Consider the following 22,384-nt stretch of genomic DNA (forward strand, 5'->3'; position numbering starts at 1 on the left):
CCCGCAGGGAGCCAGCGGGGCAACTCCCGCCTCCCCTGCCTCCCGCCGGGGCGCCCGGGGCTCCAAAGTCCCCGCCGCCCTCGCACCCGGCCCGCCCCCCCGCCTCTGCCGCTCGCTCCAGTCCCCGGGGCCGGGCTGCGGTGGGGAAGTCCCGCCCCGAGCGGGGCGGGAGCGGCAGCGGCGGGGGACCCTGCTGCGTCCGGCGGGGTTGACGTGCCGCCGGCGGAGCGTCCTGCCCGCGGGGTAAGCGAGCGGGTGGGCGCAGTGGGGCCGCAGGGCGCGTCGCTTCAGCCCGCTGAGCCGCTCCGTGTTCTTACCGCGGCTCAGACTCCTCTCGGGCTCCCTTAATACCCCGAGCCTGAGAGGCGCCCGGACCGGGAAACTTCGTCGGAGTTGAGGGACGGGAGCTGTTTCCGCCTCTTCCGCCGCCAGTCCGACGCGGAGAGCCCGAGGCGGGGAGGGCGGGAAGCGGCGGCCGCGGGTAGCGGCAGTGCGTCGCGTTCCTGCAGGCTTGGGGCCGTGCCGGGAAGCGGCGGCCTGAGGCGGAAGGGCCGGCACTTCGTGGCCGGGAACGCATGTCTTGAAGCGGAGGTTGAGAGGGCCCCGCTCCGCAGCGCCGAGACGGGGCTCAGCGCGCCCGGGTGCAGCCCCGGCGGAGAGGGCCGCAGGCGAGGGCCGGGGAGCGGGGCCGAACGCGGGAGGAGACCGCGGCCGAGACGGCGGCGCAGAGGCAGGCAGGGCTCCTGCAGGGCGACCCGCAGCAGGTCTGGAGCTTGGGGTGCTGAACTCCGCCTCCTTCCTGGAAGTGTTCCAGGGGATCGGATGATGGCTATCAGCAGAGTAAGCCCCCAGCTCTGGCGGGTTTCGCTGTGAGAGTGCGGCTACACTGCTATTATTAGTGCTGGTATTTAATATTTGTACAGTCATAACAAGTTAAATATTGAACTACGTCCTCTCGAGTACTCTCCTGTCAGTCCCTGAGGGTGGCTTCATGAAGGAACAAATGCCTTAATACAGAATTGGGACCTTCGAGCCTGCCTTCAGCTGCTTCTCCATCTGGAAGCACCCACAGCCCTCTGCAAGATGGTTCCAGAGTAGCTTAAGCTTGACAAGGCTCAACAGCCGAGCTCCAGACTTGCCCACAAGCCTTGTTGGAATGGAGACACCCTGCATTTTCTCCCTGACCTGAGGTGTGCTGCCCTTTATAGAACACAGTTGCAGCAGACACCCTGCTTTGCTCTCCCCTTGTGCCAGTGTGGTAAGCTGCGGAGAGGAGTGCTGGTTCTGAGTGAGGGACGTTTGGGTCCCTTTTGCCAAGTGGGGTTCAGTGCTGTAGCCGAGCGGCTGCCCAACAGTGGCCTTGGGTACTCAGCAGCCCCTCTGCAGCAGGTCTTGTAGTGAAATCGCCCTGAGTTGATGTGTAGAAGTCCTATTGGTGAGGAACTGAGATGAGCGTCTTTTGCTCTACCAAGTACGTGAATGTATATGATCACTAAGAAACTTGCAGATATAACTCTTATTTTAGGCATGTCTGTTGTTAATGACAGTATCTTCTGCATGCTGAAGGCTTGTAGCAAGTCTTGAATGAAACAGACTTTTAGCTGATCACTTGCCTTTGAAAAAGTGTGTTTTGCTTGTCTGGAATTGCTTTGTGGCTTATAATGGATACATTATTGTCCTCTGTCATAATATGTTCTGTAGTGTTTAAAGGTTGTTGCCTTCTTTCTGCTGGGGGCTGTGTGCCAGTGATGGGTGAAGTGATGCTTTTAATAGGTAGTTTTGTATCATTTTGTCAGGTACTTTGGGGTTGTTACATGAAAGACTATGTAAGTGTCATTTATTATTATGAATGCCTCTCATGTTTTGGAATTTAACAGACATAATATTTGCCATCATGTCACCATCATCACGTTCATTGTTGGAGTTATAATCAAAGGTGGCAACAATGGCATTCAGATGCTTAATTACATTTCATATAGGTGACCAGTGCTAACTTATTAAATTAATATGTGGCGGAGCAGGAACAAGTGTCACTTCTTCCCTCTGTGGTCAGGGAGCTGTCAGCTTGCTCCTCACATACAAAAATCAGTATATAGTGAAGCACACGGCACCAACTTCTGTATGTATTAAAGGACACTTTCTCTGAACATCCTGTGGGTTTTATTTCTTAATTCAGTTAATCCAGTTCTAAAATATTTTTTTCTATCTTTCAAAACTGAAAATACTGAGCAATGTTAATTTTTTAGAAAGCTAAACCCAAGATTGATTAAGGTTTCATGAAAACAGAGAAAAGAGACTTCTGTGTGGATCCCACTGGCCACCTGTCTGGTAAGAAGAGTATTAGAAACCCATGTAGTTTGTGGAAACCTAAGGTTCCAATCCCTGGTTTGATTCACAGCAGTTTTGAATTTAGGTCTTCTGTGTTTCTGGAGAATATACAAGTCATTGCATTGCCAGCTGTATTGGAAGGGAAAGGGAGTGTCCCATCCCCCTAGTTCTAAAAAGAAATTTTTTTTTTTCCCTCAGAACTGGTAGAGTAGGTTTTCTGCATGAACGTCATTTTCTGGTCACAAATTTAAAAAGCAGTGGCCATGTCTTTGGTCTGGTAGTAATATTTATGTGGGTAATAATCTAAGAAAGGCATTTTATCCTAGCAATGGCTGGGATACGTGTCAGAAGTATTTAACTACTTGGATAAAAAGAAGAAAGTAAGAAGAAAATCCACCACCATCATCTCTTATGACAGTTGTAAGTAAACTGCAGTCTTTTAGTTGGATCTCAGAAATATGTAGGGTCACTGTTTTAAGAGGTATTCTGAAACCTTAGTTTTGCATGGGGCCAAAGCCACAGGGTTTTTCCTGAAGTATCTTCTGTAGAGGAGTGAGGAACAAATGAAAAATGGGTATCTTACCTGCTTACTCTTTTTTTCTGCCCTTTAAGGTTCTCACTTACTTCCAAGTATAAAAGGAGAATTGTTTTATCCCACAGTTGGTTTTGCCCTGTCCAGAGTCTCTGTAGTGATGACTAAATGAAAGGAATTTAACTTCCCTTGCGCTGTGTACCTTCTGGGTCATTCTCGGGTGGGTCTGGAAATGTTCAACTGGTCTTACTGCTTGAACTTTTGAGGATTGTAACCTTTATTGCAAGTCATGGCCATTTGTTACTCACTTTGGGCTGCAGAGCAAAACCCAGATAATTATTAGTTTCCAGGACAAACAGTGAGTTTGTGTCTTCCTTCAGAGATACTGTGATATCCCGTTCTGTGGTTCAAAAATAGAAAACAGTGGCAGAGTCTGTGTCCAGTTCTTGTTAAGGCTGAAGATTCAGCAACTCCTAGGAAGAGAGCAGAACAATATGCAGGAGACCCAATAGTCTCATCAGCTTGTGTGCATTGGTTGATCCTTCTCTTTCACTATTGTACCGAGCTGTGGGTAAGAACTTAGTACCAGGAATTGTACAAGCAAGAAGCCGCTGCCTTTGACCACTAACAGAGCATGAAGACTCTAAATAAGTCTCTAAGTTAAAAGATAACTCTTTAAGTTATACCCATCAGCTTTAAGCTTTTACTTGGCTCACATGAACTTTTCTTGCATGAACTCATTAGAGCAAAAGTGGACCTTGAGAGGAGCATATGGCTTCAACTTCCTGACACAGCCACAGCAGAACAGTCACATTTGAAACTGGGGTATATTTTTTCCATTGCAGGTTGGTTACACGTTTGGGAGTACAGTTATTTGCAGTACTGGGAAAATTAATTTAGTTTCCTGAATCTAAACCCATCGCTCACTATACAGTGGTTTTCTGGAAGTCCCTGCTTATCCCTGTTGCTGCAGTCTGTGGTCTTAAATGAGGCCTTAAACCCCATCTGCATGCTGTTCACCACTGCATGTGGCTTCACAGGCCTCAGTGAGTCAGTGACTGGTACATTCTGCCACAAAGCTGACCTTGGGGATCATTCATCTGAATTTTCTAGCTAGTAATATCCGCTCTTGACCAGGAGGTAGTAATGAACATCACACTTGCGTTGCACATGTGTGGTGAGAAGGATGAAGTCTGTTTTGTGTTTGACCTCCCCTTTTCTCTTTACCTCTGCATGTAAAGATCCATAGGCTGATTTAGTGTGGCTCTTTGTGATGGTACCACTCGAGTGATAATGCTCCATCCAACATGCTTACTGGAATGTTTAAGCTCGTGTGAAACTTAAGCATATGTGACTTTAAATAGAGAGAAATCCAACTGAAGGCAATAAGAGTAACAGTAGGTGTAGAGTTACGCATATGCTTAAGTTTCAGATCCTAAATTTAGAGGGAATGAAGACCAGACTTTCATTTTTGAAAAGCACAGACTTTTTTCCTATATCATATTGTTCTAGCAAGAAGGAGATTGTGGGCTTGTAGTCCAGCAGCCATGAGGAGCAAATATGATTCTGTTCAGACGCATGCATGGGCATGCAGGACAGCCCACATCTGCATATAGCATAATGTGGCCTCAGCCCTGATTTTTGGCCTAAAACCAGTATGTGTGCATGTAAAATATAATTAATGTAATGTTGGACCCTAGGGGAGAATTTTTATCTGACCTTTTATCAGGAGTGATTTTGGAAGCTGCCCAAAGTGTAAAATCCCCTGAAGTTCTTCTAAAGGAGATGTTGATGGAAAAACACTTATGGGGATGTTGGTCTCCGAGCTCTCAGGAAGAGAAACTTCAGTATGCCGTTGCATGGAGAAGCCTAGGTTTTGAGGCTGTTAGCTGGACAAAAAATAAGGTAAAATGACAGTCTGATTCTATTGTGCTTACAACAGTTGAACTTTAACCAAATTGGAGAAAAAAAAAAAAAGTGCAAAGTTATTACTTACTAAGTGTCTTAAACTCTGCCTGTGCAGCAATCACTGCCTGTGTGCATAGGTGGCCATGTGCAGGTCTGGTGTGCTTGCTCTGGTCCCAAAGGTATGGCCATGCTATGAAATCCATTTCAGAGGCTGCACTTTGTGCTGTTGGGGCCGTTCATCTGCGAGGTGGAAACCTGTTTTATGTATGTCTGGCTCAAAGCCCAGCTAGAGCAACAGTGTGACCCTCAGACCATGAGAAGCTGGAAGGTCTGTCTGTCTGCCACTAGCTGAGCAGTGGAGGGAGTACACAGTGAACATTTAAAAGCGCTGCTTCTCACTTGCAGCTCCTTTCCTCAGAGTGTGCTTTTTGGAGGTTCTGAGGGTAGTGAATCGATATATTGGCCTGTCATGTATGTGCAATAGTGTTTCAATTTCTCTTACAATTTAAGTTACTTTGCTTTTAGGTTGTAGGTCATTGCCAGGGCTGCTCAAACAGCATGGCCGCTGTGGTATGTGTACGTGCATAATTTGCTGGGACTTGAGCTTATTGTTATGGATTATGTAAGGGTTGGCTAGAGTTCTCCTAATTTTTTTTAATAGTCTGTATTGTAACTTAATACAAAGTCTTACCTGCAGTATCTTTTCTCACTTCCATAGTGTAAAAGCTCAAAGCACATATACAAAATCTAGTAAAAAACCAATATTTATTGTTTCTTTTGGCATAAAACATAACATAAAGGAGATTTATGTTACTGAATGGCTTTGGGACCAGAGCTAGGTCCTTGAAAGCCGCTGCATTAACCCACTATTCTAAGTATCTCCAGAGCAGTGTGTTTCAGGAAAAAAGGTGGCAAGGCAGGGATAAGTGATGCATTTTATATACTTCCCCCAAACATTCCCTAGGTTTGTAATCTAGTGGCCAGTTTCAGTACAGATACCTGAAAAAGTGAGGTTCTTACTTGCTTGATGAAAATGTAGTCATGGAAAGGTGGGAGACTGCAGGTGCCCATTAAAGAAAGAGCTGGAAAATAAGCTCCTATGGGGTTTGACAGAAGTTCTTGTAGGGGAGAGGCACATTAAGTGTTCTCCTCCTCTTTGACAACACCTGTAGTCAAGGTATGAAAAGTCTCCCATGTGAGTGGCATCGATCCTTAGGATGCAAAGCCTTGCCTCCATGTTGATGCTTGTGGAAGTACTGGAGTGTCATCCTCAGCAATTTGACTAGGAGGAAGGCCAGAACAATGCAGCTGGTGTCCTTGTCCCCTTAGTACACTTCAGCACTAGGTATGGGGCTATACTATGAAAAGCTGCCTTGACACTTGCTTTCTTTTTTAAATATTAACAGAGTAGGAAAGTAGTGAAAAAAGAAGACACTGCTTCTGAATAGGTACTTGGCTCATTTTTCTGACTTAGCTTGTAAATTCAGGAAATTACTGTAATCTCATAGCTTCAGTTTGGGAGACGGAAAAGACCGATGACTTCTGACCAGTGTCAGTTCTGGAGATTGGGAAGAATAAAAATGACTTAAATGATAATAAAAAATCTGTCACCTTCAGAGAAACACATCTGCCATTTCTGCAGGAGAGATAGGAGTTTGTCCAGAAACCTACGTTTCTTCGTAGTACTTTCAGACCATTTTAAAATTGTGTTTCTTGGGCAAGATAGCCCCAAAGCAATGTGAGGGGTGCTGTTATCTTACCTAACACAGAGACATTAGTGGTGCTGTGAGAGTACCCATGTGGGAATATGGCCTCACAGGCTGTTGGACACCTTTGCAGACATTGATGCAGAGGGAATTGCTGGACAGAATAGCAGGTGAGCCCATATCTGTGCTTTTTGAACAGTTCCAAGTTCACTCCTGCTGCAGCTCTCACCCAGCCAGTTATGGTGAACTCTGTTCCACAGCAGTTTGTAGCTCCACTTCCCTGACACTATGCATGAGCAAAAAAGCCATGCTTTCTGAAACCAGTGTGTGAGAGTGGACTGGGTTTCAGGCAGGTTCCTCCTGTAATTAGTGCTTGTCAATAAATTTTTGAAGAAAGTAAAGTAGATCTGGCACCCATCTGTCAGAGAAGTAAAGAGCTTGATTGCTTGTGTGTTGGGGAAGAGGAAGAAACGTGCTGACGGTATTGACTTCCTTCCACCCTGAAAACCTCTACAGAGTTGGCAGAAGCAAGGAAAAAGAGAGAAAGAACTTGATTTTTTTTAAATTCTTCCTCGCATAGTCTACACATGTTCTCTCCACCTCTGCTTCTCTTCTTCCTCTGTCTGGCTAACTTTTTCCCTTGTCACAAAACGTTTACATGTGTATATGGTAAGATAACACAGCATAGACTAGCTAATAGTAATTTACTGCAGATGTGTCATGTATTTCTAATTGGGAGCTTTTCCATGCTCTGTAGAGGTTGCTCACTGAGGAATTGAATGCTCAAAGAATTTAATATATAGTGAACCTGTGCCTATGTCACACTTCCTAGGACTGCATGGTTATAAAGGAGAGAGCCACTTAAAATGCTCTTGATGCAGCCAGGGCTGCCCTTGTTTATGAATGGCATCTGTGTTTAACGTTTTCTGAACACAATAAATGCCTATTGAGCCATTTGTTTTCAGGTTTTTGTGGTAAATTTTGTGTCACAGCAGTCTGGAGTTAGTGTCACTGTAATCTCACAGTGTAATGTAATGGCAATAAAATGATTCCCATCCAAGTCTAGAGAGAACCTCTGCTAATACCATTAAAATGTGCTTACCGAATCAAAACAAATGCGGTGTTAGCCTGTGGAAACTGTGTTTATGCAATTATAATGTTTCAGCAATATGAGATTACTGTAGGAAGCAGCTAATCCAAACCTAGAGAGACTTCCCATTACAAAACCATTAAAATCACACAATGACTGAGGTTCAAATTTCAGATGGGAAAAGCAGAAACACAAATTTTGTCATCAGTATTCAGGCAAAACATCTATCGAACTCAGTGGCGTTTCTACCAGAGTCAGGAATGCAGTAGCATGACCTTTTTAGCAGCAAGTCTCTTTTCACTGAACAATACCTCTAGGAAAGATATTTACTTCACCACTATTTAATAGCTGGCTAATGGTGAGATGTATTTTATGTACCATACATTTGGTGTTTGTAAAGATTTGTCCAGAGTTCATTGCAGAAATGTTAAGATGCTGTTTCAAGTTTTGTGAAATAATACAAGTTTTGGTTATATCTTAAAGCAATTCACATTTTCTTTTTTTCTGAATATGTAATTTTCAGGAAAAACCATGTATTTCTCTTGTTTGCACAGCACCTAGAGCAGAGAAGCTTTGTTCTATGCAGGAGCACCTTGGCGATACCACAGCATAAATTAGTGATTTCTAAACCCAAAATACCTGTTACTTCCAGATAAGAGCCTACCTATTTATCTTTTGTCATAGGAATCGGCACCTTTCCCCTCCCCTCAGACTGGGTTAAGTTTCACTAAATATAATTCACATGTTTTATGTAGGGCCATCTAAAATATACTTGTCTTGCCCAGGGTTGCATCTTGGCTGCCTCCGTAGTCTGCGGAAGGAGGCTGATATTACAGAAAGTGACTTGTCCTGTTCTATTACAAACATTCAAAATAGGCTCTGCTATGAAGATGGTTTAGGCAATTATTCTGTAGAAGACATACATCATTTTAGGTGGCTAAATGAGGTGATAGGAATTCAATCTTTGGTTTATGAAAGAAGAAACTTTCTCAGAAGAAAGGTCTGTGTAAGACATGACATGCAAGTCATTAGTCAAGCACGTAAACATTGATTTCTTTAGTAACATGCACATGTTTAAATTAAGCAGCAGCCCTTGTTCCACTTAAAAGCTGTCTGCACCTAAAATCTGTTTTAAACACACGAATTGAATACAGGTTCCATCAAGTGAATCTTATTAGGAATAATGTATCATTACAGCATAATCAGGGCATGCTGCCTGTGTACATGACCCTGGGGAAGACCCGGGACAGTGGTTTTAAAAGTAATCCCGGTCACAGGTTGTTTGCCACCTTTATTTTTCATACTTTTTATGTTAAAAGCAGCAGGTTTCTAAAACTGTGATAGCAAGCAGGCACAGACATCAATATTAATGATATTTTTTCATGCAGATAAAATTAGGCCTCCTTTAAATGCTGTTTGTGTCAGTTTCCGTTCTTGTGATGCTTCTTATATTTATAAAGATCCTTGGCCTCAATCATAAGGTTCAGTAGTAAACAGTGGTGCTGTAAACTCTATGTGTGCTGCAATCTGAAATCTAGATTCTAAAAATCAGCTGATTCTGTCTGCTACAAGGGAAACCTGAACTGGAACTGGTAATTTTAAATGTTTCCTGCTGTTATAAATCAGAAGGCAGCACCCTCGGGCTATAAGAAGATCTCACACACGCAATCATAGGTCTTCACAGTGGTCAGCACAGATTAATTGAGGGTAATCTAAATTAACTGTGTTGGAAAGGAATTAGTGGGAACAAATGTTGAAAGTCAACTTTTTATCAAAGTAGTAATCTGAAAGTGAGCAAAAATTCACATTCAATTAGAGTGACCTTTTTGAGTAGCTGTGCTATTAAATAACTGAAATACTGGAGTGGAAACTTGTTAAGGAAATGGACTGTAATTGCTTTGTGTCAAGTTTGATCAAAAGAACTTAAATACTTACATATTTAGTTATGTAACAAAATATTTATATAGGTTTGTTTTCCTAACTGAATAAATGGATTTGAAAATTGTCAATTAACTTTGAGAAAGAGAAGTGTATCTCCAATGCAGAGAGTTATCACTCTTCATGCTGTCAAGGGTTTACTGCATATCAGATTGTAGATACTTAACACACACACACACACACACACACAAAGAAGGTAATGCAGTTATCTTAGCATTACCTTAGTCTCTTCGCTGTGCATGTAAGAGTGACTCAGATCATTAGATCACTGAACTTTCTCCAAAACAGTGGGTTGCTCTATTGAGTGCCAGCTTTGTTCAAGGATAGGATTAATGACTGGGTTGGACAACTTAATTGAATTGCAGCTAGGAGCAGTTTCTGACAAAGACAGGTATTTTGCTTTTAATTATTTGCTCAAGAATAATATTTTCTGAAATCATGCACTTCTTAATTTATTTGGCAAAAAAATAAATCATTATATTAATCAGCCAGCAGTCTGTTCTATGAGAGTAATTATTCTTCTGCCTTCTCAAACAAGTCAACATACTCGTCTCGAAATGAAATTCATAAAAGAACAGTTCTTCCTAGGCCTGCTTTTACAGGAGACAAGCAAACATAGTCAGTCCTTTCTCTTACAGATAGCCAGGATTTCATATTAAAATAACCACCACCAGTACAGACTTCACTAGGCAGGTGAGATCTGCCTCCTGGCAGCGGCTGGGTCGCTTTCGTGCATCGGTACTCTGACAATGACTGCTTCTGGTGAGATGAAAGTATCCCCAAAGAGACCTCGACGTTCTTGTGCCCTTTGATATGTAGAGTTCAGTGCCCTTCAGATTTTGGATTTTCTGTCATCCTTGCAGATTAGCTTTAGCAGTTAAAAGGGAAGCGTCCTCTGAGGGCTTCACCAGTAACAACCCCGTGTTTATGATATTATTCACTAAAAGAGAGACAGAAATGGGAAGGACCTCTCTCTTTAATCAATAATGCATGCTCTAGTTAGTCCTGTCCTCTGGACATGATTAAACATGTATTTTGTTTCATAACTGATGATTTTGGTTGACTAGGGATTATAACTATATATCCTCAAGGCTTTGCAACTAGCATCAGGAAGATCTAACATGAACTGGGTAGTCAGCTATGGTTAATATTAATATGGCACATAAATGAAAAAGACTATTCTTACCCCCAAAACAAAAAAAATCCCCAAAATCCCAACGGGGAGAGCCGCAGCTAATTCTAACTGGTAGCGAGTCAGGCCAAACTTGCACAGGGCAGATGCCTTTGACAGGAACCAACTGCAGACAGTAGCCTCAGTGTATATCTTTGTCACCAGTCACTGGAAGTTTTGAAAAACAATGTTTCGTTCATGCTAAAGATGAGGAAAAAAGGCTCTCGGAGGCCAAGCTGTATAAAATGTTTGGTTAAGGTCTGTTCTTAACCAGTTAAATATTCGGCTGATGCAGCTGATGGGGGAAGTACTATGACTTCTGCCCATTGGTTGGGGATCGCGTTATATTTAGTGAATGTTGTTGGCTTTGGAGGAGTTAATCCTGGGCTGTTCCAGACCTCCAGAGAACAGCTGAGAGGAGGACGTGAGCCTCTGTTGAAGTCTGCAGATGATCACCCCCATCCCAGTGTTCTTCATACAGATGGCCAGACATGGTGCCCAAACACTGACAGCTTCCTCGATGTGTGAGGGGGATAGTGAGTTCTTGAAGGACGCAGATAAATAAAATGAACGTACTAGTAAGGAATATTCAGCCGTGGTGCCAAGTATGTTCATCTGGTGGCTCAAGCTGACAAAATTTGACAGCTGCTGAAGAGCAGAGAATCCTAAATGAACATACAGTGGTTGTTATTAAATAGGAAATGTGATATTGACTAGAGCACAATAAACGATGATGTTTTCCCAGTGCAGGAATGTGGTATTTTGACATTGGTAGAATACTGATACACTTGCAGTTGAGTAAAATAAATGCTTTGTTTTTCATATTGACCACTCTCTGGGAAACAGCATTTGAAAACCTTCCAGTGAGCACACACAGCACGTAGGTGCGTGCGTGAGACAGAGGAGGGAATTCAGAAATGTTTTAAGAAATGTTTGCAATGGTTTTTGTTTCCTTTCTTCTTCCTTCCCAGACTCTTTTTAATCCCTTGCTTTTGTGGGCCTTTTTTTTTCTTTTGCTGAAGGAAAATGCCTTCCTTGAAAGGGAAAGCGCAGACTGTCTTGGGCCCTGTGGATCCCGACTGCCTTGGCTATACGTTGACGCATGAGCACTTGACTATGAACTACAGCAGCTGCTTTTGTCCACCTTCTCCAGGCCAAGAGTCTCTGTCTGATGGGCCCATTGAGATGAAGAACTTGTTTTGGATTAAGCAAAATCCCTACAGCCATAAAGAAAACCTTCTTTTGTACCAGGAAACAGATGCTGTGAAGGAGGAGCTGCTGCATTTTAAAGCAGCAGGTGGTGGGACGATTGTGGAAAACACAACCACAGGGATTGATCGGGATGTGAATACTTTAAAGAAACTTGCTGAAGAAACCGGCGTCCATATTATTGCTGGGGCTGGGTTTTATGTGGATTCCACTCATTCTTCTCAAACACAGGCGATGACAGTGGAGCAGGTAAGTCTTAACCATTGCTCTGGAGTCTCTCTCCTATGAATTATTCCTCTAAGAGTTGGAGAGAAGTTCCAGGAAAACAGATGAAATCTAGAAGTTCTCAAAGTGAAAAACTTGGGAACAGCATTACTGCTTATGTGTTACAGCTGAACTGATACTACTTGTGTGTGCTGGGATTACCTGTCAGCATTTCTAATTCTTAAGGTCCATTTTCTCTTAGGGATTTGTTATAATGCAACAGTAAAAGGAAAATAAAGTACTTCATGTGTGGACATCAGGTATAAAAACAATTATCCTGTTCTTTTTACAATTTTCAAGGCAGGAATATATCCCTTCTGTCTCTTTTGTCTATTTTTCTGGCTAATTGCTTCCCAATAAGATCACCCAGAGTTCTCGTAAAAAGCATAAAGAAGTGCAGTATTTACAGGGCAGTTGTAAATCATTGGGCTGCTCAGCCTGGCTGTTTTATCTCTCTTCTTCACAGTTTACAAATGAGTCAAATTAATTTTAAAAATCAGTGGTCGAAACTTGAGCAGATGTAAAGTGATGCAGTGTTCCCAACCACACTGGACCCAAGGTGGCCCAAGAACAGCCCTAGTTTTCCTATATATTCTTGCATTGCCTGAAATCTAATACAAATAGATTTCTGGGGGCAAAGGTTTCCCTTCTGTATTGGGTGGACTGCTGGAGACCCCTGGATGTCCTGCGCTCAGCAGGCAATCAACGCTTAACCCGGTCTGGAAGGCAGGTGGTTACTTAGAAGGGTTTGTGCAGTAAGTGGTGGTTCATTTGCCCATGAAGTTGATTTAAGATGTTTTCTGATTTGGCAGAGACAGTTTGAATATTTTGTTGCCAGCTCTAGATGTGCCATTTAGTAATACAAAGATGTTGTGGCAGGAGAGATGTTCTTCAGGGGAGGAATGAATGAATTCTGTGTTATAGGATAAAGTATTGGGCAGAATCCTGCCATAAATGTGGTAACTTGGGCTGAGTTTTGTGTGTAGACTGAGTATTTCTCAGTATGTCTTATGAGGTTATTGAGGAGTCAAGGTGTGGAGTAAGGATAATCAGAGATTTAGCTGAAAATTGGTGTGGGGTTTTTCAGTTTCCTGGGTATGCTTACAAACTGTCCTTCCTCTGCTCACTTTATTCTTCCTTAAAATCACGATTTCCCTAACATTCACAGAATTGCAAGATTGGAAAAGACCTTTAAGATCAAGTCCAACCGTTCCTGTCCTATGCTAAACCCTATCCCTAAGTACCTCATCTACCATTTTTTTAAACACATCCAGGGTCAGTGACTCAACCCTCTCCCTGGGCAGCCTGTTCCAGGCCCCAACAACTCTTTCAGTAAAACATTTTGTTCTAACATCTAATCTGAACCTGCCCTGGAGCAGCTTTGTGCCATTTCCCCTTGTCTTATCACCTGTCACCTGGCTGAAGAGACCATCGCCCACCTCTCTGCAACCTCGCTTCAGGTAGTTGTAGATGGTGATAAGGTCTCCCCTCAGCCTCCTCCAGGCTAAACAGCCCCAGCTCTTTCAGCTGCTCCTCATATGATTTGCCCCCAGCCCCTTCACCAGCCTGGTTGCCCTACTCTGGACTCGCTTGAGGACCTCAATGTTGTTCTTATGGTGAGGAGCCCAGAACTGCACACAGTACTGGAGGTGTGGCCTCACCAATGCCGAGTACAGGGGCACAATCACCTCCCTAGACCTACTGGCCACACTGTTTTTGATACAAGCCAAGATGCCTTTGGCCTTCTTGGCCGCCTGGGCACACTGCTGACTCATATTCAGCCTGCAGTCAACCAACACCCCCAGGTCCTTCTCTGCCTGACAGCTCTCCAGCCAGTCTCCCCCAAGCCTGTAGCGCTGCATGGGGTTGTTGTGTCCCATTCAGGGCCAGAGAGTTAGGAGGTCATCATCAGTGCCATTCTGTGCTCTGAATTGTGAATGTATTAAGATACATGGCCTGGTCTGGAAAAGACAAACTAACGCTGCTATAACTAGCTGCTTTTATTAGGAGATTCTGATGCATTTTTTGCTTATGAATATTTTAAAAGCAGACTAATACTGACCCCGTAAGTTTGTTAGCTGAGCTTTGTTCTTGTACTTGTGAAGTCACTGGAGCTCCTGTCAGATTTTTGTCGATATTCCTACAAGCAGGAATGCCCTTAAACTTGTCTCTTCAGGATCTTTGCCAGAGTTTCTCCCTTTCCTGTCTGAGTGACAACGTTTCCTTGTTCTCTGAGCCCTTGTTTTGCAAGAAATTACACTGAATTGTTTCTGGAGCCATTTCAGGAATGCAAGGCACAGGTTTCATGCTGAGCTAATTTTGGGTTTTTTAAAGAAAAAATAGTCTCAGCCTGGATCAGTGTTGCAATGTTATGTAGACCGGCTTTCCCAGTGAACTCGGGCAGCTGTGTGAGTGGATACGTTCACACTGGTTTGCTTGGTGTTTATTTTGGTCTTAGTGAATGGCTAGCCTAACGTTAGTTGGCAGGAACCAGCTTTTTACTGCAGTGTTTTCACACACCCACCCAGCTGTTAATTAAATAAGTTCAGAAGGACCTCGGGACTATAAGCAGCACAGTGTCATAGAATCATAGAATCATAGAATGGTCTGGGTTGGAAGGGAGCCCAAGGATCATAGAGCTCCAACCCCCCTGCCACAGGCAGGGCCACCAACCTCAGGCCTGGATCTACACAAGGTTGCCCAGGGCCCCATCCAACCTGGCCTTGAACACCTCCAGGGATGGGGCATCCACCACCTTTCTGGACAGCCTGTTCCAGCGCCTCACCACTCTTTCTGTAAAGAACTTCCCCCTAACATCTAATCTAAACCTTTCCTCCTTTAGTTTTAATCCATTCCCCCTTGTCCTGCCATTGTCTACCCTTTTAAAAAGTTGAATCCCCTCCTGTTTGTATGTTCCCTTCAGGCACTGGAAGGCTGCAATGAGGTCCCCCCGCAGCCTTCTCTTCTCTAGGCTGAACAAGCCCAGCTCCTTCAGCCTCTCTTCATAGGGCAGGTGCTCCAGCCCTCTAATCATCTTTGTGGCCTCCTCTGAACCCTCTCCAACAGTTCCACATTCTTCTTGTATTGCGGGCCGCAGATCTGGACACAGTACTCCAGATGGGGCCTCACGAGGGCAGAGTAGAGAGGGACAATCACCTCCCTGTCCCTGCTGGCCACCCCTCTTCTGATGGAGCCCAGGATGCCATTGGACTTGCGAGCTGCAAGAGCACACTGCTGGCTCATGTGAAGTTTCTCATAGGCCACAGGCCAAACCTGATGCTGTTTAACACAAGTAGCATTAGTAACCATAACTCTCATGTTGCTGTTCTCTAGCTTACAGGCATTATTGTTGATGAGATACTCCAGGGAGCGGATGGGACCAACATCAAGTGTGGTGTGGTGGGAGAAATAGGCTGCTCCTGGCCTTTGACTCAGAGCGAACACAGAGTCCTTCAGGCCACAGCACAGGCTCAGTCCCAGCTTGGGTGCCCCGTTATCATCCATCCTGGCAGGAACAGCGATGCACCTTTCCAGATTATCCGCATTCTGCAGGAGGCTGGGGCGGATGCTTCAAAGGTAGTCATGTCTCACCTCGACAGGTAAGCAGACTGCTCTGCTGTCCTGGCAGCGTTGCCACGAGTGGCTGAGGTTTGGGGGAACTGCTCTGCAAACAGCCAGGGTTCTGTTGTGTGCTGGGAACATGACATGGAGAATTGTCTTTGAGTTCACTGGCTTAAAAATGTGAAGCTGCTTACACAGAGCTTGATGAGCTTCCAGCCCTTCAGTCGGGATCAGCTTTTATGTTCACACTGATAAAGAGATTTGGGAATTTAAACACTCTTTGAAGGCCTGCGAGCAAGATTAGGAATAATTGTAGCCACAGTTTGTTTTTTTTTAAAAAAAAGGATATTCCATTAATTTGTGTCTCTGCACAAATCAACACATCTAAAAAGCATTGAGCAGCTTTCACCAGGCTGGGTGGGAAGGTGCTGGCTTCCAGCATTTTTGAAAACTGGGTCACTCTTATGGGCCTGACCAAAGTCTCTCAGATTCTAGAATTCCTTTCCTTGGCTGAATGCTGGATCAAAGCAGAAGCCAGACCTGTTCAGTTCTGCTACCAGACAGAGGAAATATTACTTAAAAAGAAAATAATTGGGTTTTGGATAGTTCTTAGGATAGACCAGATAGCTAACTTTTAGTTTCCTTGAGAGCAAAAACCAGGAGCCTCACAGCAGGCATGGAGAGGAATTGGGATGCTTTTTTCTCTCCAGTTTAGAAACACAGCCTCATATTACCAAATCAGTTTTGTGTGACCTTGTGCTGCTCATGGTGAGCTGGAAAATATCCAAGTATTGATTAGTTTGGCCAGTTGCTGAATAATGAAGACTGTTTGTAGTCAGATGATTCCCAGCAATTGGATTGTTTGCCCTCAATGTGAGTGCAATACAGGCAAGAGCACTGGGCTCCACATTTCTATCTGTTACAGGCTGTAAGAGCTTGTAAATCAAGCTACAGGTGTTTGGTATTCACACAGAGCTCAGTATTTTTCTTGGGGCTTTCAGCAGCATAAAATACAGTGCCACTAAATGTTATTGATACTTGATTATATATAAATAATAGAGACATTCTTTATGTATTTACCTGCATTCCATTCTATCTGTAGCTATATTCTCCTCTCATGTTTAAAGAAAAGCTGATTCCTTAAATGTTTGTGTGCACAAGGACTGAGCAAGCTGCAGGTATCAGAACTTTCATAGCCATTTTGATAAAACATAAACATCCAGTTCTGATTTCTTGCCTTTATGTGCTGTTGCAGATCACTGAAGTCAGGGATTTATTGGTGGAAAATCAGCAACATAAGTAGGAAAACAGTCAAGACAGGGGTGCACTAACAGCTGCTGATGCACAGCGTGATGTTTCTGTGATTACTTTCAGACATTGAGGTGTGCACTTGCCATAGCACAGACTAACCTCCTGTGAAGTTTGGCTTTGCAGTGTGCTTGTAACATTTTAAGTCTCTTTCAGTGAGAAGAATCTACATGGGAGTGTTCCAGCCCCTTAAATATGAAATAAATTTGGACGTAGCTCCATGTTTCATGCATAGACAGAATGGTGGTTTTCAGGTGGACTTACTGTGAAATGATAAAACTAAAATGTTTTGCAGTTCAGCACCTTAGAACAGAAGGTAGCAAGTGTCCATAGTGAAACTGTGGTGCAGGTAAAGCCTTGGAAGGGAAAGCTATCCACTCTTGGCTTTGGCCTTTATGAGGGATTAAGGTTCTAAAGGTGTCTTGGTAGAGATCAACAGTGATTCACTTGAGGAGCTTTTGTTAGAAGGCTCACAGCAGCTGTTATGAAGGCTGTTTGATAATGGTTTGGTGGATGGTCCTGCAGGGAATTACGAATGATGTCCAAACCACTGGATTGTCCCCTGTGTCCCATCTACTTTTCCCTTCACTCAGGGCTGCTCAGGGACACCAAACACCTAATTCCAGTACAGAGGTTAGCAATTGGAGCTGGGAATTGCTGCTGCTGCACCCATGTGGCTTACAAAATACCTATAGGCTGATGAAATTAAGCTCTCCTGCTCTTTATTGGGACACAGCACCCAAAAGCACAGCACTAAAAGTAGTTTTAAGATGAAACTATGCTGGCTGTGATGTTGAAATATGTTGTCAGATGTTTTTTGCCACCTGCACAGGATTGAATACTCTTGGCTACTGCCTCCCTGAGAACTGAACAGAGCTGGATCTAAAATAACCCATGCTCTTGCTCTGCACTTTGAAAAATCATTTGATGATAAATTTTCAGTCTCTGTAAACTGTAACATTTATTTAAAAATAACATTTTTTTATTAATTATGATTGGCAAGTCTTAGACTCCTGCTGATGGCAGGCTTGTTTGAACAAGGGTTTTCTCACTCTCAACCCATCTGTTCCTCCTACTTGATCCTGTTGTTAAGTCATAATATTGAAGTTGTGACATCAGTCGTTTCCATAGCAACAGACTGTGATGTAATTGTATTGAGTAAAATTACTTGTGACAGCAATGTCTGCAGTAATAAAAAGAAAATAACCCCTGCCCTTCGGTTAATTGTGCTGTTCTTGTAGAAACTTGGTTTTTTCCTTAGATGAAACAGTGTTGTGGTTATAAAGATAAAAGCATAATGTATCATTTGAGTGGTTTTCTTTTCCTTTGGATAGCTTATACCCTTGGTAAAAGTGTTTCAAAGGAAAAAAAATATTCCAGAGAGCTCTTACTTCCACTGCCATTCTTTTCCAAGTGAGTGATGGGGTTTAGCAGCTTTGTTCCTTCACTCTTCAGATCTGCTGCAAAGCCCATGTCCCAGGTGCTCACAGTGCCAATATGTATTTTGGTGAGAGCCTTTCCGTAAGGCGCTCTGGCCAGATCCCAGTGCAAACAGTGATACATTGCTGTTCTAATCACAATCTAGAAGCATCAGTGTACAGAATAGAAACTAAGGACAAAGTTGTGTATTACCAGTGTGTGATGGATGAAACAAGCCCTGGATGTAGCTGTCTCCTGTAACTCTTTTGGCAAAGTAAATCTCTCTTGTGTAAGCAATCCGTTGTCTTTTTTTAAAATGTCACCATGAATGACCCTCCTCCTGAAATGTCCTTCCTTGTTAGGTTGTCTGTTGAGAGCAGTAGTGGTACCAAAGTAAGTAACTCTTCTGTTTCCCTTTAAAGGCTGTCATAAATGTTGTCATTAGTTCAGGGGGGAAGGTGTTGTTTTGTTTCGTTTTAATGCATGCAGTCCCTGATGGATGTGGGAAAGACAGTGCTGTGTATCAGCTTAAGGTGCATGTGGCAAACAGAAGTCCTGTTTTTCAAAAGGGGGAATTAAATCTTAGGTTATTGGGTTTGTTCCTTGCAAGTAGGAAGTTGCAAAATGCCTGTCCTTGTATTGTGAAATTTATTTTTCCTTCTTCCTGTTACAATGCTGACTTTATGTTGCATGTGTTCTGCAGGACTATATTTGATACAAAGAAACTTCTGGAATTTGCTAAACTGGGATGCTATTTAGAGTATGACCTATTTGGTACAGAATTCCTTCATTACCAGTTCCATCCTGATATTGACATGCCGAGTGACAATGAAAGAATTGCAAGGTATCTGCTCCATGCTGTTTGATCTGTAACATTACCATTGACAAATTAATATTATTGGTATTTGTTTTAAGGGCATCACAGACTAATTCTGCTTGCTGTTCAGAATTATCTTTTCTCATACTAAAATAATGCCTTTTTTTTTTCCCCGCTGCTGTCACATCTTTAGGGCAGCATGTATAATTTCTTCTGCGTGCAAAGGAAGATGCAGAATCATAATGTTGTAGAAAGTTACTTGAGAAAAAGATCAAGAGCTTTTTAAACTTCATTCTCTGTCCTAATTCCATGCTGATTTGGTTGAATTTATCATTTACTGCATTTATATAGACTGCAAAAAAAGGGAAAAGCTGGATATATGGGATTTATGTCAAGGTTTTGCTTTTGTTTGAAGCATAGTATTGGAAACCTGGTGCTGCTACTAAACATGATCTGAGCCTGTTGCATCCACTCAGTAATGCACTAAATGAGGAACACTCATTGGTTGTCTGGGTCCTGTGCTTCCATCCTGAAAACCAGACTTTAGTTCTTCCAAGCACTCTATCACCTCTCCTCCCCTTCTCCTTTTGCCTGTTCTGTCTTTTGAAGGGTAAGATTCCTGTCTCCTCAGAACTCCCATGCTCCTCACATTCATAGTGTGAAAATACTGGCCCCACTGGCAGGATACCTCTTCCTGCTCCCCATCGTCTCACGTGGGGTCTCAGCTCAGCTGCACGGCAGACCTGCTGTGCTGTTTGAACCCAGGGTATTGCCAAGCAGCTGGATTCCATGCAGACAGAGGGGAAAGTGGGGTCAGCTGGCAGTGGGCTTCTCACTCCTCCTGCTCTGTCTGGGGAGGAGATGCGATGTGATCCTCCTTGTGCTGTTTGTCCACAGGGTTCGTGTGCTGGGAAGGAGCAGGTTTCTGGGAGGGGTGCCATCCTGCCTGTGGCTTTTTTCCTTCCACAGGCAGAAACAATTCTTCCCTTCTCTTTGATGGGATAGATTTTATGATCCCTGATCACTAAAATAAAGCAACTTTCTGGTGTTCACTTATATTTCAGGCATAGCTTCCCTGCCCCTAATTTTGATTAGCTTCAAGATTTTTCTTCTCTGTTTTCGGGGCGTTCTCAAGGTGCTGTGGTTACTATTCCACTTACTGCTTTTCACACTGGAAATCGTTTCTCTCTCTTAGCAGGGTGCTCAGCTTTCCATTCAGCATTGTCAACTGTTGTAATGGATCTGCAGTTCTCACGTGTAGGATGGGTAAAGGTTTAGCTCTAGTATGCTTACTTATAAAGCTAGTGTTAACTTATAAATTGTAATTGCTTTCTTGCTGATGAAAGCACAGTCAAGAAGGTAAAAATTAGAATTTCCTGGTGCTGGCAGATGATGGAGTTGGGTCCTTTCACAAGGAACAAGCACTTCCCAGGTGCAGTCTGTCCATCTCTGCCACTTCAACGCTGCGGTCTGCTGCCAGGCTAAACTGAAGCTTAGTGGGAAGCTTAACAGTCACACAATGCAGGCACCCAATAAATTCTAAGGAATGAGCTGAGCAAGGGGTGAAGGTTCCCAGAGGGAAATGTGGAGCAGAAGGGCTTGCAGCAGACGGGTTACAAGGGAGTAACTGGAAGGATTACTTCTTTTTCCAAGCTTCCTGCTGGTCGTTTTGCCAAGTCTGCTTAGTTGGGCTGCCACAGTAACTCCTCTTATTCCTTGGCATACGCTAACACTGTGCCATGCCTGTCTTGTTTGTTGTCTTCTTTAATGAACATCTTTGAGGCAAGTTTGGGTGATAGCCATCTATATGGAATATGATGCTGACAGCTTAAAGATTTTATTAACCTAGTTTGCTAAATAGGAATTAACTAAAGATGTGAAACTAACTGTGTAGATGAGACAGCAGCAGGAACTAACCCCATTAATCAGTTGTGCTGAGAAGGACTTTTGGTAGGAAATGATTACTTACTCATGGATGTTAAATGTGTGTCCCGTGCTTGGTGAAGCTGAAGATCTTTAATTCCTCCATGGACTTAACAGGACTGGGAATGCAAAGCCATGTGCCAGCTGGAACGAGTTTTCCTTCTCCACTTTGAGATGTGTGGTGGCGTGTTTTCAGAGGACTTTTGGATTTGTTTTCATTCAGTAAGATTACTGGTTTGATTCCAATTAAATATAAAGAATATGTCTTCTGAGTACCTAAACAGGATTGTTTTCAGTAACAATAGTCTAGCAGTACAGTAGGAGTCCTGTCCCGTTGTGTTCTGCTGCAGTGAGACCCTTTGGCTGACGCGCGTGCATTGTACTTCTGCAGGATCCGTACGCTGATCGATGAAGGCTGTGAAGACAGAATCCTGATCGCTCACGATGTCCACACTAAGAATAGGTTGATGAAATATGGAGGTCATGGATATTCACATATCCTTAAAAATATCGTCCCTAAAATGCTAATTAGAGGCATATCTCAAGATAAAGTTGATAAAATACTCCTCGCGAATCCAAAGCGCTGGTTGACTTTTAAGTAGGAATAGTGAGTAAATATTCTTGGTTTATAGGAGAGCTTGATAAATTCAGATTTGCTTCAGGAGAGCAGTCATTTTAAAACTCGGTTCTTTTCAGAGGAACTGGAAGTTATTAATTGGATGCAAACAAACTGATTATGACTTATTTTAATTAGAACAAATTTATGTGTTCTGTCTGCGTTTTCTACCATCTGCAAGTCTGTTCATTAATGATTTACTGGATATGAGCCTACCTGCAAAATGCTTTCAATTGAAATTTTAAAATGATTGTTTCTAGAGAGCAGTCTAATTATTAGAAGTTACCCAAAAATATTTTTGAAGATGCATCATCTGGACTTCGAAAGAAATTATGGGTTTTGATTCAATACCCCTTCTCCAGAGTGTGATTTTAATCCCTGTAATGTTGACAATCTTCTAATTATTCTTATATTCTTTAAATAATGCTTGATAAAAGGTCTGGGACTTCTAAATAGCTTCCTCAGACAATGGAAGGCAAAAGATAAATAATTTTAAAAAGATACTGTTTCTAGTTTAACAATTTACTTATTTTTAACTGAAAGTGTAAAAAATACATGGAAAATAGATTTCTGAATAAAGCAATTCAATGACCT

The 22,384-nt window shown here is 43.0% G+C and overlaps 1 protein-coding gene across 2 annotated transcripts; it reads left to right on the forward strand.

Moving 5' to 3' along the window:
* Window positions 1-162: 162 nt before the first annotated feature.
* Window positions 163-22,384, forward strand: PTER (phosphotriesterase related). Of its 2 annotated transcripts, none has more exons than XM_084280481.1 (5): window positions 163-243; window positions 11,696-12,131; window positions 15,480-15,745; window positions 19,138-19,278; window positions 21,566-22,384. In XM_084280481.1, exons 2-5 carry the CDS (start codon window positions 11,700-11,702, stop codon window positions 21,774-21,776), a joined length of 1,050 nt encoding a protein of 349 aa, XP_084136607.1. In that variant the 5' UTR covers window positions 163-243; window positions 11,696-11,699; the 3' UTR covers window positions 21,777-22,384. The 2 variants fall into 2 exon arrangements, with proteins under 2 accessions (XP_084136607.1, XP_084136608.1); XM_084280482.1 differs by having other exon boundaries at window positions 21,525-21,718.

The sequence above is a fragment of the Gallinula chloropus genome (genome assembly GCF_964237585.1).
Source record: "Gallinula chloropus genome assembly, chromosome: 2".
In the NCBI taxonomy this organism is placed as follows: domain Eukaryota; kingdom Metazoa; phylum Chordata; class Aves; order Gruiformes; family Rallidae; genus Gallinula; species Gallinula chloropus.